Source organism: Urocitellus parryii, chromosome 7, assembly GCF_045843805.1.
Source record: "Urocitellus parryii isolate mUroPar1 chromosome 7, mUroPar1.hap1, whole genome shotgun sequence".
NCBI classification, from domain to species: Eukaryota; Metazoa; Chordata; class Mammalia; order Rodentia; family Sciuridae; genus Urocitellus; species Urocitellus parryii.
This window is the reverse complement of record NC_135537.1, coordinates 121,239,001-121,254,333: the sequence shown is the minus strand read 5'-3', so window position 1 is coordinate 121,254,333 and position 15,333 is coordinate 121,239,001. Positions and strand designations below refer to the sequence as shown.

The window sequence follows — 15,333 nt, the reverse complement described above, 5'->3', positions numbered from 1 at the left end:
AAGCACCAGACTCAGGACTGGAGGGTTCAAGTGCACAGTTAGTGGTGGGAGAACTGAGACCTCCTGCATTCAACTCTAAGATATAGCATTTTGTTTGGGGCAAGGCAGGAAGGGAGTGGGGGATGCAATAGGGGACCCAGGATATGGAATCTCTATATGCCAGCTTCCCAGCAAGCACATGGGAAGGAGGCAGCTCAGGGTTGGTAAGGGCTGTGCAACCAGGCTGTAGAGACAGGCTGCTAGGGACAGATCCTGCCCTGCTCTTTCCTACCTATGTAACTAGAGGAACTGTTTTTTAGTCCCCCAATTCTAAAATAGAGAAAATAATCATCCTAGTTCTATGATTGTGCCCTTAATTAAGCACCAAATTAAGAACACAACAAGTATCGGTGGATATTATTATTAATACATCCCCAAATACTGAAGTAACTGGTTAAATATAACCTCTGCTTCAAACACGTTGAATTTTGACTGTTGGTCTCAAAACACTTTAAATTCACAGCATAGATAAACATGAAAATGCCCTTACTAACCACCTAGGACCTAAATAAAGAATATTTCACACCTAAAAGAATGTGAGAGAGGGAAGAGAAAGATCCTGAGAAGCTTCCTCTCTTGGCCTTCCCTCTGTCTCCTCTTTCTGCTCAAGCCATCTCCTCCACACCTAATGAGGTCTTTGGAATATGGAGGCTAGCTACAAAATCAGCTGTTGCGAATACTGTCAACGTTCAAGGAGATTTTGGCCACTGAATAGCCTTTTACATCTATCTCATTTAACCTGTTTGCCTTTCAAGGAATCCTGAAACTAGATAAGGTTCAGATTTGCATACCAGGAAGAAGTGGGCAGGGAAAGACAGGTCCTGGGGAAAGAAAGGAGGATGCTTCTGGAACACTGTGTTCTTAGGCAGCCTGGAGTGGTCCTATACATGCGCATACAGAAGCCAAGGGGGAGAATGGCAGGGCAGAGAGCTCCGAAGACACCCCTCTTCTTCCCTCCTTGTTACTGTGCCAGGGCTGCTTCTCTAGGGGCCGAGAACTTTTCTGATCCACCTAGACACTATACTTCAGCTAAGTGTTTACTGAAAAAGTACTATTGACTGGGTGTGAAGCATTCTGGAGGGAGCAGGTGGGTGCCAGAGAACAAGAGGTGCTTATTCCAATAGTCCCTGGAGAGAGGGCTGGGATTCTCGGCTCCCCCACTGCCCCAGGTGCAATGGTAGAGGATTCAGATCTGAATCAGTAGAAGTCAGGACCACCCATGTGTGTAGAACATCAGGCAGCACAGCTGGATCTGCACTGGAGAGCCCCCTCTGTGAGCAAGGGGCAAATGGAGGCAGAGAAGTAGAGAGAGGGTGGGCAGATCCACCTAATGGGAGGCCAAGTTAAGGCAGAGTCTATTTTGAAGATCAGGGCAGGTAAGACTACATTCAGGTTTAGGGATAGAATTAACAGTATAAGTAGGTGGAAGGGAGCCGGCCATGGCAGCTCAGCACAGTGGGCACTTGTTGATTCTTCCAGGTCGTTTACCTGCATGTTCCTTCTCATTCCAGCACAACTCTATGATGCTGCATGTTAGGAAACATTAAGTAAGTTGCTCAAGACTATATAAGTGCAGTGGAGCTGGAATTTGAACCCAGGACTCTGTTTCCGAGTCCCATATTTTTTCCACAACATCACCAGTTTGAAAAGCAATGGGAGCTGGGTGCATTGGTGCACACCTATATTCCCAGCAACTAGGGAGGCCAAGGAAGGAGGATCGCAAGTTCAAAGCCAGCCTCAGCAATTCAGTGAGGCCCTAAGCAACTCAGTAAGACACTGTCTCTAATAAAGTACAAAAAGGGCTGGGGATGTGACTCAGTGGCTAAGTCCCTTCCCCCCATTCACAGGGCTAGAAGGAAAATTGTCATGTCGCCATGGTCCCACAGTTTAGTGGCCAAGGGCCTGGGCTGGAAATCCAGATGACCTGGACGTGATCCTGGCTCTGCCAGTTGCCAACTATGTGACGGTAGGCAAATCACTTCACCTTTCTGTGCTTTGGTTTCTTTACCCTCTAAATAGATATAATAATGGTGCCTACCTCATAGTGTTGTTTTGAGGATTAGAGGAATTACCCACCCAATGTGCTTAAATAACTGTGTCTAACTCATAGTATGCCTTCAACAGAAGTCAGCTATAATAACCATGAAATAAAATTAACATTATTATTTTTATACTATTGTTACTCTATACAAACTGATTTCAAATTAAGCCAAGGATAATAAGAAGGGAATATTTTTAGGAAAACGTTAAAGCAATGTGATGGAGATTCCAGAGTGCACAGTAGAACATCAAGCAAATCATTAACTTCTCTGAAGCTCAGCTCTTATGTTAAATCCATTCAATAACGCTTCAATAACATCATACAGTGTGCCTGCTTATGATATACCTGGCTAGTGCTATGGTTTAGATGCAGTTTGGTATTCCCCAAGGGTTCCTGTGTTGGAAGTTTGGTCCCTTGTTAATAGGTGGAGGCTCCTTTAAGAGGTGGGGCCTAGTAAGAGGTCATTATTGGTCCTACTCTGCGCTTTAGCTTTCTGTCCTACCAAGTATTCTCTTTCTCTCTCTTGTCTCTTTCTCTTGTATTCCCACCACTGTGATGCCATTCATCACAAAGCCCTCTCCAATGCCCACTTGATGTCAATGCCATGACCTTGAATCTCTAGAACTGTGAATTAAAAAAATAAACCTCTTTATAAAGTTACCCAGAGCCTCAGGTATTTCATTACAGTAACAGAAAATGAACTAATATAGTCAAGGATACCAGATACTTTACAAAAGTATTGTGAGAATTGGAAATTAAGTATATAAAACACCTTAGCTAACCACCCATTGTGCCACAAATAATAGCTGCTCTTAAAAGTATTGATACTTTAGTTACCAGTGCAATGCTAGCTTGGAAGACCACTTTTGAGTTTCTTTTCTGCCAGCGATACCCGCTTCTCTGCTTCTTGGATCTGAGATGCCACTCTGTACCATACACAGATCTCATGCTATCCTTCTTAGGAAGCAGGATAAAAAAAGATGTGCTACAGGCCAATGTAGTACCTCCTCATCACGTAGCAGAGTTAGTTTGCAGAGAGGCAAAGGTCTTGTTTTAGTTTTGCATTGCTAGGAATGGAACCAGGGCCTCATGTACATGCTGTACCACTGAGCTACACCCCCAGCCAGCAGAGTTTTTAAAGAGAGCATTTTATTTCCCCTGCATCTTCCATGAGAGAAAGACTGGGAGGTACAGCACACATACTACAAAGTGATCCTACCTGTCCTCAGGAAAAAAAAAAAAAACAGCTGAAGCTACTTATTCTATCACTACTCTTTTTTGGATGCAACATCAAATAGGAAAAGCCCCTTGTCTCAGTTACTGATTTGTGACCTATCTCTATTCATGGCTGCATTTTTTTGGCTCTAATTCCTGGTCACACAACAGCACCAGCACCACCCAAGGTTTCTGGTTTGTTATAGAAGATCCCTACAAAGGTTCTGTGCTTTGGTGTGGCTTTGATAGGTTGAAAAGGTATTTTTGCTAATGGTTTCACTGATACTTAAGCTGCTGAGCACCTGCACATGAAAGCTTGCAAAAGGAAAAAAGTTTAAATACCTCACAGATTAAAGAAATTAAGAAAGTCCTCTGAATTTCACGAAGATGAGGGGAAAACCCAAAGTTCTAAAATCATCAGCGATAGTGTAATCTGGTCTTCAGAAGGAGATGACATGTTATGATTGCACAGTGGTCCTCAAATGTGAGCAGGCACCAGAATTCTGGGGAGGGTTTGTTGAAATGAGATTGCTGACTTCACCTCTCTTTAAACCCACCATCAGGGGTAGGGATGTGGCTCAAGCGGTAGCGCTCTCGCCTGGCATGCGTGAGGCTCTGGTTCGATCCTCAGCACCACATACAAAGATGTTGTGTCAGGGATGAGAGGTGGGAGGGAAAGGGAGTGAGAAGGGAAATCGCATGGAAATGGAAGGCGATCCTCAGGGTTATACAAAAATGACATATAAGAGGAAAGGAGGGGTAAGACAAGATAATACAAATGGAAGAAATGATTTACAGTAGAAGGGGTAGAGAGAGAAAAGGGGAGGGGAGGGGAGAGAAAAGGGGAGGGGAGGGGAGAGAAAAGGGGAGGGGAGGGGAGAGAAAAGGGGAGGGGAGGGGAGGGGAGGGGAGGGGAGGGGAGGGGAGGGGAGGGGGGATAGTAGAGAATAGGACAGACAGCAGAATACATCAGACACGAGAAAGGCAATATGTCAATCAATGGAAGGGTAACTGATGTGATACAGCAATCTGTATACGGGGTAAAATTGGGAGTTCATAACCCACTTGAATCAAACTGTGAAATATGATGTATTAAGAACTATGTAATATTTTGAACGACCAACAATAAAAAAAAAAAAAAAACCAAAGATGTTGTGTCCACCGAAAACTAAAAAAATAAATAGTAAAATTCTCTCTCATAAACCCACCATCAACTACCATGTTTCTGATTTACTAGGTCTAGGGTAGGGCCCAAGAATTTGCTTTTCTACCAAGTTCCCAGGAAATGCTGATCTTCTGATCTAGAGACCACACTTTGAGAACCAAAGTTTTTTTTTTAATATTTATTTTTCAGTTGTAGTTAGACACAATACCTTTGTTTTATTTATTTATTTTTTATGTGGTGCTGAGGATGGAACCCAGGGCCTCGCACGTGCTAAGTGAGCACTCTATCGCCGAGCCACAACCCCAGCCCAGAGAACCAAAGTTTTAGTGCAGCACTGTCCACGGAAATATGAGGCATAATTTTATATTGTGTGGTGGCCACATTAAGAAGTAAACCGAAGCCAGGTGCAGTGGTGCACACCTGTAATTCTAGCAGCTTGGAAGGCTGGGGTAGGAGAATCACAAGTTCAAAACCAGTTTCAGCAACTTAGCAAGGCATTTAGCAACTCAGCTAGACTTTCTCTCTACTAAAATATAGAAAAAGGGCTGGGGATGTGGCTCAGTGGTTAAGCATTCCTGGGTTTAGTCCCCCGTGCCGAAGAAGAAGGAGAAGGAGAAGGAGAAGGAGAAGGAGAAGGAGAAGGAGAAGAAGAAGAAGAAGAAGAAGAAGAAGAAGAAGAAGAAGAAGAAGAAGAAGAAGAAGAAGAAAACTGAAGTATTAGTAGCAAGGCACTAAGTAACTCAGTGAGACCTTGTCTCTAAATAAAATACAAGAAGGGCTGGGGATGTGCCTCAGTAGTTGAGTGCCCATGAGTTCAATGCCTGGTTAAGGAAAAAAAAAGAAGTAAACTGAAACAGATAAAAGAATTTTAATAATATATTTTCTTTACCCAAATCTAAGCAAAATATTATCAACATGCAATCAAAGTAAAATAGAGTCCTGTGTCAATGATAGGATATATTCTGAAAATGCGTTGTTAGGCAATTTTGTCATTGTGAGAACAACATAAAGTGTGCTTCTATAAACCCAGGTGGTGTAGCCTATTATACACCCAGGCTATAGGAGATATATATATATATATATATATTAGCCTATTACTCCTAGGGCAGAGTTAGCACAAAATGACTGAGCTGGGTACAGACTTCATGGACCAGCAAAGCCTTTATTCAGCATCAAAGTTGTGCATCAGGTGGGTGCACTTTCTGGTCAGAAAATGGCCATGGTTACAGGAGAAATCTGGGTTAATATAGGTTATGTTGGGGAGACTTAACCCTTGAAGACTTTAACAGCTTGTGGGCAAAAGGTTGCAAGCACCTGGATCTTGTTTTTACTGGGCATGGTTTGTACTAGGCAGTGTTTTTACTCTGCAGGAGGAGGGTTCAAAGTTCAGAGTCCAATGCCCATCCTGACCTCCGGAGGTCTTCATCTTGTCACGGAGGCAAGACTGATGGGCAGTTTGCTATCACTGGGAAGGGATTTGATTAGGGAAGGGATCCCATTTCACAGGGACTTCCACCTTCAAAGTTTCTGTCTCTCCCTCCCTTCTCCCAGGCCCTACTGTTTCTGGGGCTTTATTAATTTCATATCCTTCACTGTGCTGAGCAAAACAACATGAGATTAAATCAAGCACAAGAGCCAAGCCCTAAAAAACAAATGCCAAATGTCTCCTTTGATATAAGGAGAGTAACTAAGAACAGACTAGGGAAGAAGAGCACGAGAAGAAGACCAACATTAAACAAGGATGAGAGGTGGGAGGGAAAGGGAGAGAGAAGGGAAATTGCATGGAAATGGAAGGAGACCCTCAGGGCTATACAAAATTACATACAAGAGGAAGTGAGGGGAAAGGGAAAAACAGTACAAGGGGGAGGAATGAATTACAGTAGTGGGGGTAAAGAAAGAAGAGGGGAGGGGAGGGGAGGGGGGATAGTAGAGGATAGGAAAGGCAGCAGAATACAACAGACATGAGTTTATCAATATGTAAAGCAATGAAGTGTAACTGATGTGATTCTGCAAGCTGTATACGGGGTAAAATGGGAGTTCATAACCCGCTTGAATCAAAATGTGAAATATGATATATCAAGAACTATGTAATGTTTTGAACAACCAACATTAAAAAATAAATAAATAAATAAATAAATTGACTATAAAAAATGGTGTATTTGTTAATCTTGATGAAACTACATTAAACATCATTATTACCTAAAAAAAAAAAAATAAAATAAATCAAGCACAAGAGAAGTTGATGCAATCAAGAGGCACGGTAATCATGAGGCTGCTGCTAGATCACATAGCAGTTTTATGGCAAATTTTTTCTTTATAAATAGAAGTACCCTCCAAAATAATGATGAAAAGTACAGTATAGTAAGTTTATAAACCAGTAACATAGTTTCTTTCTTTTTATTTTTTAAAGAGAGAGAATTTTTTAATATTTATTTTTTTAAGTTTTTTGGTGGACACAACATCTTTATTTTATTTTTATGTGGTGCTGAGGATTGAACCCAGGGCTTCACGCAAGCCAGGCGAGTGCACTACTGCTTGAGCCACATCCCCAGCCCAGTAACATAGTTTCTTATATCATTATTCATTTTTACGTACTGTACATAATTGTACATGCTATTCTTTTATGCAACTGGCATCACAGTCACACAAACATATTAACACATGAATAATGCATTGTCCTATGACATCACTAAGCCAAAGGAATTCTTCAGCTCCATTGTAATCTGATGGCATCATCAGTATACGTGTGTGTCACTGATTGAAATGTTGTTACATGGTACATGGATGAATATTAGCGAGACATTCTTCATTTTTTAGCATTAACTCTTCAAATCTGGTGTGTATTTTTACATATAGGGCACATCCCAATTTTGACTAGCCACATTTCAAGGGCTCCAATTTGTTCCAGGTGGTTAATGGCTACCATATTTACAGCATTTTGTAAGAATGATTACAGAAGACTGGGTCCCCAAGCCTCATACAACACAACCACACTATAAAACTGCTTTCCTAACCACAGCTGAATTCTTTGGGAGGATTAAGGCTGCTCCAACACCAAGCCCTGATCCCTTGACCCCAGCAGGCTGCACAAGGTCAATGCTGGACCACACCTGGCCAAAAACAAAACCAAAAACCAAAAAGAAACTGAACAGGTCTTTGCTTCTTGTTTGACTTTTTTATTGTTGTTTTAAATAAGTAGGAATGAGCAAAAAAGTGGCCAAGGCTTCTAAGAGATGTAGGAGTCACAGCATGCTGACCACCATGCTTCATCCCCATGTGAGAGGATGCTGGGTGTCAGTGGGCATCATAGAAATAAAGGGGCAGAGTTAAGTAGAGACATACAACAGAGAGAGTGGCCTGCGCTTGGTCCAGCCTTACACCCTTGTCCCCACAGTGACGTGGAAGCCTTAGGCCCTCCAGATCCTCAGGTGCATATCCTCAGATACAGCCAACCTCCAATAAAAAATATTCTGAGTTTGGGGATAAAGCTCAGTTGGTAGAGGGCTTGCCTCGCATGCATAAGGCCCTGGGTTCAATCTGCAGCACCACACACACACAAAAAAAATGCATCTATACTGAACATGCACAGACTTTTCCTTGTCATTATTCTCTAAACAGTATAGTATAACATCTATTTTCATAACATTTATATTATATTAAGTGTTACAAATAATCTAGAGATGAGTTAGAGTTTATAGGAAGATATGAATAGGTTATATGCAAATTCTACACCATGACATACTAGGGCACTTGATCATTCTTGGATGTTGTTGTCTGTGGGGAGTTCTGGAACAAATCCCCTAGGAGTAGCAAGGATGACTAGATTTCTCTCAGCTGGAGCAAGCTCAAGCCACTGTTTCGTAGTATGCAACCCAGTTAGCCCTGGTACATAGACCTGGGTCTTCTAAATGGCCAGGATGGGGTGAATCAGAGTACTCTAGGTGCTTGAGTACAGTGAGAATGATATACACCCCCATTCCCCATCCTGCTGATCTTGTTGTCCATGCTTTGTTCTGCCACTGCTCCCACAGTTCAGCCGGTATTGAAGTTGAGTATTTTTGGTGGACTTCTTTCACTTTTCCTATTTTGATCCATTAAAACCATATGTATCCATTTACTGTAAAGCAAATGGAATAAGTATGATGTCCACCATGGAGTCCAGGCAGTGGTACGTGAGTGTTTTCTGTATGATTCCATATCTCTATCTGCTTGTAAGTTTTTGCAGTAAACTTTTAGGGGAAGGAAATCTACTTATTTTCTGACCTCACCATTTCCTCATTTTCTCTTCTCTTCTCTAGATTTTTAGTTCTCATCATCTACCCACCAATGTAAGGGGAAAGGAGATTGTCAGAGCAAAAGGGGATAAAGGAGTAGGCATGGTCCAATTCCTTCTGCTACTCCTTCCCTCAAGTCTTGTCATTCTCTAGAATCACAACATGAGATCCCAGGAATATGGAGAATAGAAATCCTCTAACATGAACCGTGCTTTCCTCTGACATTTTCCCTGTGAAACAAGTTTCCAAAACACGAACCTCCTGATGTCAGAAGTGGCCAACATCTCGCTATCCTGATGAAACACTCCTGCATATCAGGATTTATTATTTTTTTCATGCTTTTTATAAAAAATATTTCAATGTATTCCAGAAGTAGTTCTAATGATCTATTATTGATAGAATATATGCATTCATTTAAAAATCTAAAATGTGATATTAGGTGAAAGATAATAAAAACAAAATAAATGGAAATGAGGTTGAGTCCTCGATAATAGAATAATAAAATTATGTGACAAACACTTTAAGTCAATTTACTCCTCATGGCAACTAAGGTATTACCTTCCTCTCAAAGTCAAGAAAGCAGAAGCTTAGGATGGTTCCATGGTTTCTCTGAGATCTCACAGCTGGAATGTGGGAGAACCAAGTTTCCACATCAGGCTGCTCTGACCAACACCAAACTTCTCTATTCCACCAGGCTTCTGCTCCCAGAAGAACAGGGGGACATGGGTATTCATCAAAAACTCTGAGCCCACCAGGTAGCTAGTAACTTTTCTTTTTTTAAAATGTTATTTATTTATTTAGTTAGTTAGTTTTAGGTGGACACTATATCTGTATTTTTTATTTTTATTGGTGCTAAAGATTGAACCCAGTGCTTCATGCATGGTAGGCTCTACCACTGAGCCACAACCCTAGCCCCAGCCAGTAACTTTTCTTAGCACTAGGGTCAGAGAGCTGCAAACAACAAAATAGCAGATAATTCCTGCCATCCTGGGGTTCAGTCACAGGGAGACAAACATTAAATAAGCAAATGTATGCAATGGTATAAGAGTCAAGAGGGAAAATAAGGCAGGATAAGGAGGGCGGATGGAAGCTAAGGGGCACTTTGAATACAATGATCAAGGATGACACCTCTGATAATGCACCTTCCTGGTAGAGGCAATCGTCAACACAAACATGCTGCTGCAAGAGTGTGACTGGCATGTGTAAGGGACAGTTGTCCTAGTCACTAGGAAATTGTGGTCAAAGCTATGGAAGAAAATGACAGTGTTTGAGAAGAAATGGGGTCAGGTCTTTGAGAACACCTCAGTGACTCTGAGTGAATGGAGAGAGCCCTAGAGAGTTTTAAGCAGAGAAGTGACATGTCATGACGTGACTTTTGTGCTAAAAGGACCACTCTGACTTCTGCCGAAAACAGAAGATAGAGCATAGAGAGGAAAGCAGAGTTTAGGAAAGCCAGGACAAGAAAAGGTGGATGGATGGCAGGTCACAATTGGTATAAAGAGGTTGCAGCTGACATGTATTTTTAAGCAGAAGTGATGGCATTTCACTGATCCATCATGGGACACTAGAGAAGATCATGTGTGTGAGCAATCAAAAGGATGGTGTTGCTGTTAACTCAAAAGGGAAGATTTGAAGGAGAGTTGAGGGATGGGGGAGATGGAATAAAAGGAATCAAGATTCAATTTTGAGCCCAGCATGGTGGCCTACGCCTATAATCCCAGTGGCTCCAGAGGCTGAGACAGCAGGATCATGAGTTCAAAGCCAGCCTCAGCAAAAGTGAGGCACTAAGCAACTCGGTGAGACCCTGTCTCTAAATAAAATACAAAATAGGACTGGAGATGTGGCTCAGTGGTCGAGTGCCCCTGAGTTCAATCCCTGGTAACCCCCCCTCAAAAAAAAAAAAAAAGATGCAATTTTGGACATGTTATCCCAGAGGCAACATTTAGATTTCCAAGAGGCAATGTCACAGAGGCTATAATAGGGGTCCTGGCTGGAGATGGAAATTTGGATGTCATCCACATACAGTGTTAAAAGCCAAAATAACACTCACTGTCACCTAGAAAAATAGTTCTCCATAGGGATAATGCTGTCCTGGGAAATGTTGGAAATATGAGGTACATTTTTGCATGTCACCATGATGGAGATGCTACTGATAATGGGTGACAGGATGGGAAATCTAGATGTCCTACAATGCATGTGACAAGTTGGCAAAATTTATTTCCCTACCACCCATGCAATTTTCACAGATTCTGTGACATCCACATAGGTGTAACACCTTTTTCTTATCATTCAGTCCTAACATCTACTTTCATTTTATAAATAAAGGCAATGTACTTGTTGCACAATCCTTAAGACATGCTGAACTTTCTTTTTTTTTTTCCTTTTTGTAGCACTTGGGGTTGAACCTAGGGGTGCTCTGCCACTGAGTTACATTCCCAGCCCTTTTTACTTATTTTTAGGTTGAGACAGGGTCTCACTAGGTTGCTGAGGCTGGTCTTGAACTTGAGATCCTCCCGCCTCAGCCTCTGAGTCACTGGGATTACAGGAGTGTGCCACCACACCCAGTGACACACTGAACTTTCTAAGAATACAACCATCATAATAAAACAAAAGAAGACCGCACTATGTTTGGCTCAGAATTTCACCAAGAGCATTCACTGTTTCAAAACAATCATCTGTCATTGACACACGCCTGAGTCAGACTACATCGTCACTTTCACATCCATGAGCTCTCCGGAGCAGCTTGGTTCTTTTGCACAGTCATGCTCAGGCATTTGCAGATGGAAATACAAGTCATTGAATACTTTTCCTTTTATACGAGAGTCTGGATACTATATTGATTTTGCAAACATCTGCTTGCAGGTAAGTGAAACGGTCTATGAATTTCATCTCAGAACACCCAAGGAGGTGTCAGGTATGGCGTGTGGAGAATCTCTGATATAGAGAATGAATGCAGCTGAAAAACAGGTGAGTGCAAAGTCTGTACTGTGGACCCATCTAATATTAGAGATGAATGGGGATGAAGAGGAAGGAGAAAATGAGGGAAGAATGTCTCACCTGAGGGAGGACATGATAAACAGTGTTGATTGGCCAAGAGACAGAGAGAGATACAGAGAGAAGAGAGGAGGATAGAGAATGACTGGATTGTCAGGGTTGGGAAGATTATGAGTGATCTTGAACCTCATCCAGGGACACGATGGGGCAAAACTGCCTAGAGTCCACATCATTCAGGGCAGAAGACCCTATTTTTGTGTTAAACATCTCTTAGATTTCCTTTCTCATCCCCATACCACCCCAGCTCTAGGGTGCTCCATACTCTGGGGCTCTTCCTTAGGAGCCTGTTTCCCAGTCCTGAAAGCTCACTGGTTTGCCAACTACCCTCTTCAATCCTCCCAATCTGGGCATCAAGAATCACCACAGCCCCGTCCTGGGCATCTTAGTCTCTACCTTGCTGAGCCGGGACTCAAAAGCCAAGGAGGTTGAAGATTTAGAACTCCTCATGCCAGAAGAAGCTGTAGGAAGGGGCCGTGCACGTTCGGGGCCATGGCTCCCGGCTTTGACGACAGGACTCCAGGGCTTGGCTGCGCTCCTCATGTTTGTCCTAGGGCAGGGGACTGTCTTTCTGTAGAAGAGCAGAAAAGGAAAACATGTATCTCCATAACTTAAACCTGCCAAGTGACGTGGTCAAGCTTTACCCCTCTCAACTGCTGTCACAGAGAATGAGTGCTTAAGAGTTGGCCCGAAACAGAAAACTTATTCCTAAGATGACACCTTTGTATTAGGATAAGTTTTACAACTCTAAAACAGACTTTACCAAATTATTGAAACATGTACTATTTAATGATACTCTGACATTACTTTTTGGCAAATTAATAGCTTGTTATCCATCAGAGACACCTAACACAGTAATGTACCAGGTTTACACACACACACACACACAAAAAAAAAAAAAAAAACAAAAAAAAAAAAACAGGGCAGCAAGAATCAAACCAGGAAACAGCCAGAAGATTTGCAGCTTTAGGGCTGGCAGAGGAATAACCAACCTAATTTTTAAATAGACATAAATGAATTACTTGAAAGTTAGATTTCATGGAAGCATAAAATGACTCTTTTTTTCTTCTTTTGGATAAAAATGGCTATCATTTAAAAATTAATAAAGCCTATTTTAATTGGTCAGATTTGACATTACGGGGCAGAGCTGCTGCTCTGACTGAATTATTTTATGAAATAAAAATTGTTCAGGGGCTGGAGTTGTGGCTCAGTAGTAAGAGCACTTGCCTAGCATGTGTGAGGCCCTGGGCTCGATTCTCAGCACCATGTATAAATAAATGAATCAAATAAAGGTCCATCAACATCTAAAAAAATATTTTAAAAGATTGTTCAAAGTAGAAGGATGCTGCTAAAGTTCTTGGGGGACATTCACATGCAGAGAGACTGGGAGGGTGGCCTGGGTCTCTCCACTGGCAATCATTTTTAAAAATCATCCTAATCTGTTATTCCTGAGCCAGAAGTAGCTGGCACACCCCTTTCCCCATCCTCTGTTTCTTCTGTCAGCAATGTAACAGGACTGGATTAAATGCCCTTGAGGGTCTTCTTCAGCTCCAACCCTACCTTTACCCATCCCTGTGAACTCTAATGGCCAAGAGTGTGACACAGGGCACCCAAACCAAAGTGCTGCATCCTTTGAAAAAACATCACAAATGCACTTTAGGGCTGGGGTTCTGGCTCAGTGGTAGAGCCTTTGCCTAGCATGTATGAGGCACTGGGTTCGATTCTCAGCACCACATACAAATAAATGAATAAAATAAAGGTTCATCAATGTCTAAAAACAACAACAAAAAATGCACTTTAAAAAAAACTCACATTGGGCTGGAGATGTGGCTCAAGCGGTAGCGCGCTTGCCTGGCATGCGTGCGGCCCGGGTTCGATCCCCAGCACCACATACAAATAAAGATGTTATGTCTGCCAAAAACTAAAAAATAAATATTAAAAAATTCTCTCTCTCTCTCTCTCTCTCTCTCTCTCTTTAAAAAACAAACAAGCAAACAAACAAAACACTTACATATGGGGCTGGGGTTGTGGCTCAGCTGTAGAGCGCTTGCCTAGCCCGTGTGGGGCCTTGGGTTCGATTCTCAGCACCGCATATGAATGGATAAATAAAATAAAGGTATTGTTTCCTACTACAATTAAAAAATAAATATTTAAAAAAATATATTTACATGGAGCTGGGAGCTGGGCCCTGTGGTACATGCCTACTATAATCTCAGCAGCTCAAGAGGCTGAGGCAGGAGATCACAAGTTCAAAGCTAGCCTCAAAAACTTATCAAGGATCTAAACAACTCAGCATGACCCTGTTACTAAATAAAGTATTAAAAAGGGCTGGGAATGTGGCTTGGTAGTTAAGGGCCCCTGTTCCAAGGGGAAAAAAAGAAAAAAAAATACTCATAGGCTGGGGATAGAGCTCAGTGGTAGAGCACTTGTCTAGCTGGGCAAGGCCACCTTATGCTCCTGTCTCCTTTCTTGGTTGGAAGTGAACATTTCAACTGACAATACCTCTCTCCTCCAGAGTCATTATTTCTTCCTATTTAAACAAAGGGATTAGCTGGGGACATGGGTCCAATTGTCAGCCTGTGAATGCCACCGCTGGTGAAAATGTTTTTTTTTTTTTAAAATGGGTTCTTTTTAGTTTTACATGACAGTAGAATACATTTTGACATAATTACACAAGCCTGGAATATATTTTGTTCTAATAGTAAAGACTTTGTCATTTGCTTTCCATAATGTTTCTGAGAAAAACTACACGTGATTTCAGTGATATGATGAGCTCAGAACCTTATGAACCTCAGCCTGGTTCCAGGTATCATGATTTAAAAAAAAAAAAATCTCGTATAAGAAAAGCAGCATGCTGCTCCTGTATTTTACTGATGTTCAGCAATGATTATTTTTATTTCTCAACCCACAATTTTTGTTGCTGGTTTCCACGGCAACAGCAAAAGAATGTCTAGGTTAAGACCTGTTCAGTAACTAATTTCATTAGGACTCCCTCCCGAGATAAAATAAACTAACAGAGCCTTAATGATTCATGAAGAAAATTAGTAATGAGTACAGATCCCAACAGCAACCCATCAGTCTGACTTGGGGAGATGGTTTAAATAAAATATCTGCTTCATCAATCAACACCACCATTTATGGGTGATAAGAACTACTTACAAATGACTATGACTTTAGGAACGCATAAGGCGATTTTGCAAGGCATCTAAGTGTTCCAAAATCTGCCCAGGTAACCCCTGAAACTCTCCCCTAAGAGCTTAAAAAATATGAAGATTTAAAAACAGCAATGGGGGGCTGAGGATGTGGCTCAAGTGGTAGCGCGCTCGCCTGGCATGCATGAGTCACTGGATTCAATTCTCAGCACCACATAAAAATAAAAAATAAAAATGTTGTGTCCACCTAAAACTAAAAAATAAATATTAAAAAAAAACCCACAGCAATGGGCTGGGGTTGGTGTTGTGGCTCAGCAGTAGAGCGCTCACCTTGCACGTGCAAGATCCTGGGTTTGATCTTCAGCACTACATGAAAATAAATAAGTGAAATAAAGG

The 15,333-nt window shown here is 41.8% G+C and overlaps 1 protein-coding gene across 6 annotated transcripts in view; it reads right to left on the bottom strand.

The window, feature by feature from the left end:
- Specc1 (sperm antigen with calponin homology and coiled-coil domains 1) overlaps positions 1-12,328 on the bottom strand; it is a 205,203-nt gene extending 192,875 nt beyond the window's left edge. For all 6 annotated transcript variants that reach the window (XM_077800659.1, XM_026411353.2, XM_077800657.1 and 3 more), the window contains exon 1: positions 12,182-12,328. In XM_077800659.1, coding sequence (XP_077656785.1) covers positions 12,182-12,328 — 147 coding nt within the window. The remainder of the gene's footprint in view (positions 1-12,181) is intronic.
- Positions 12,329-15,333: the final 3,005 nt, after the last annotated feature.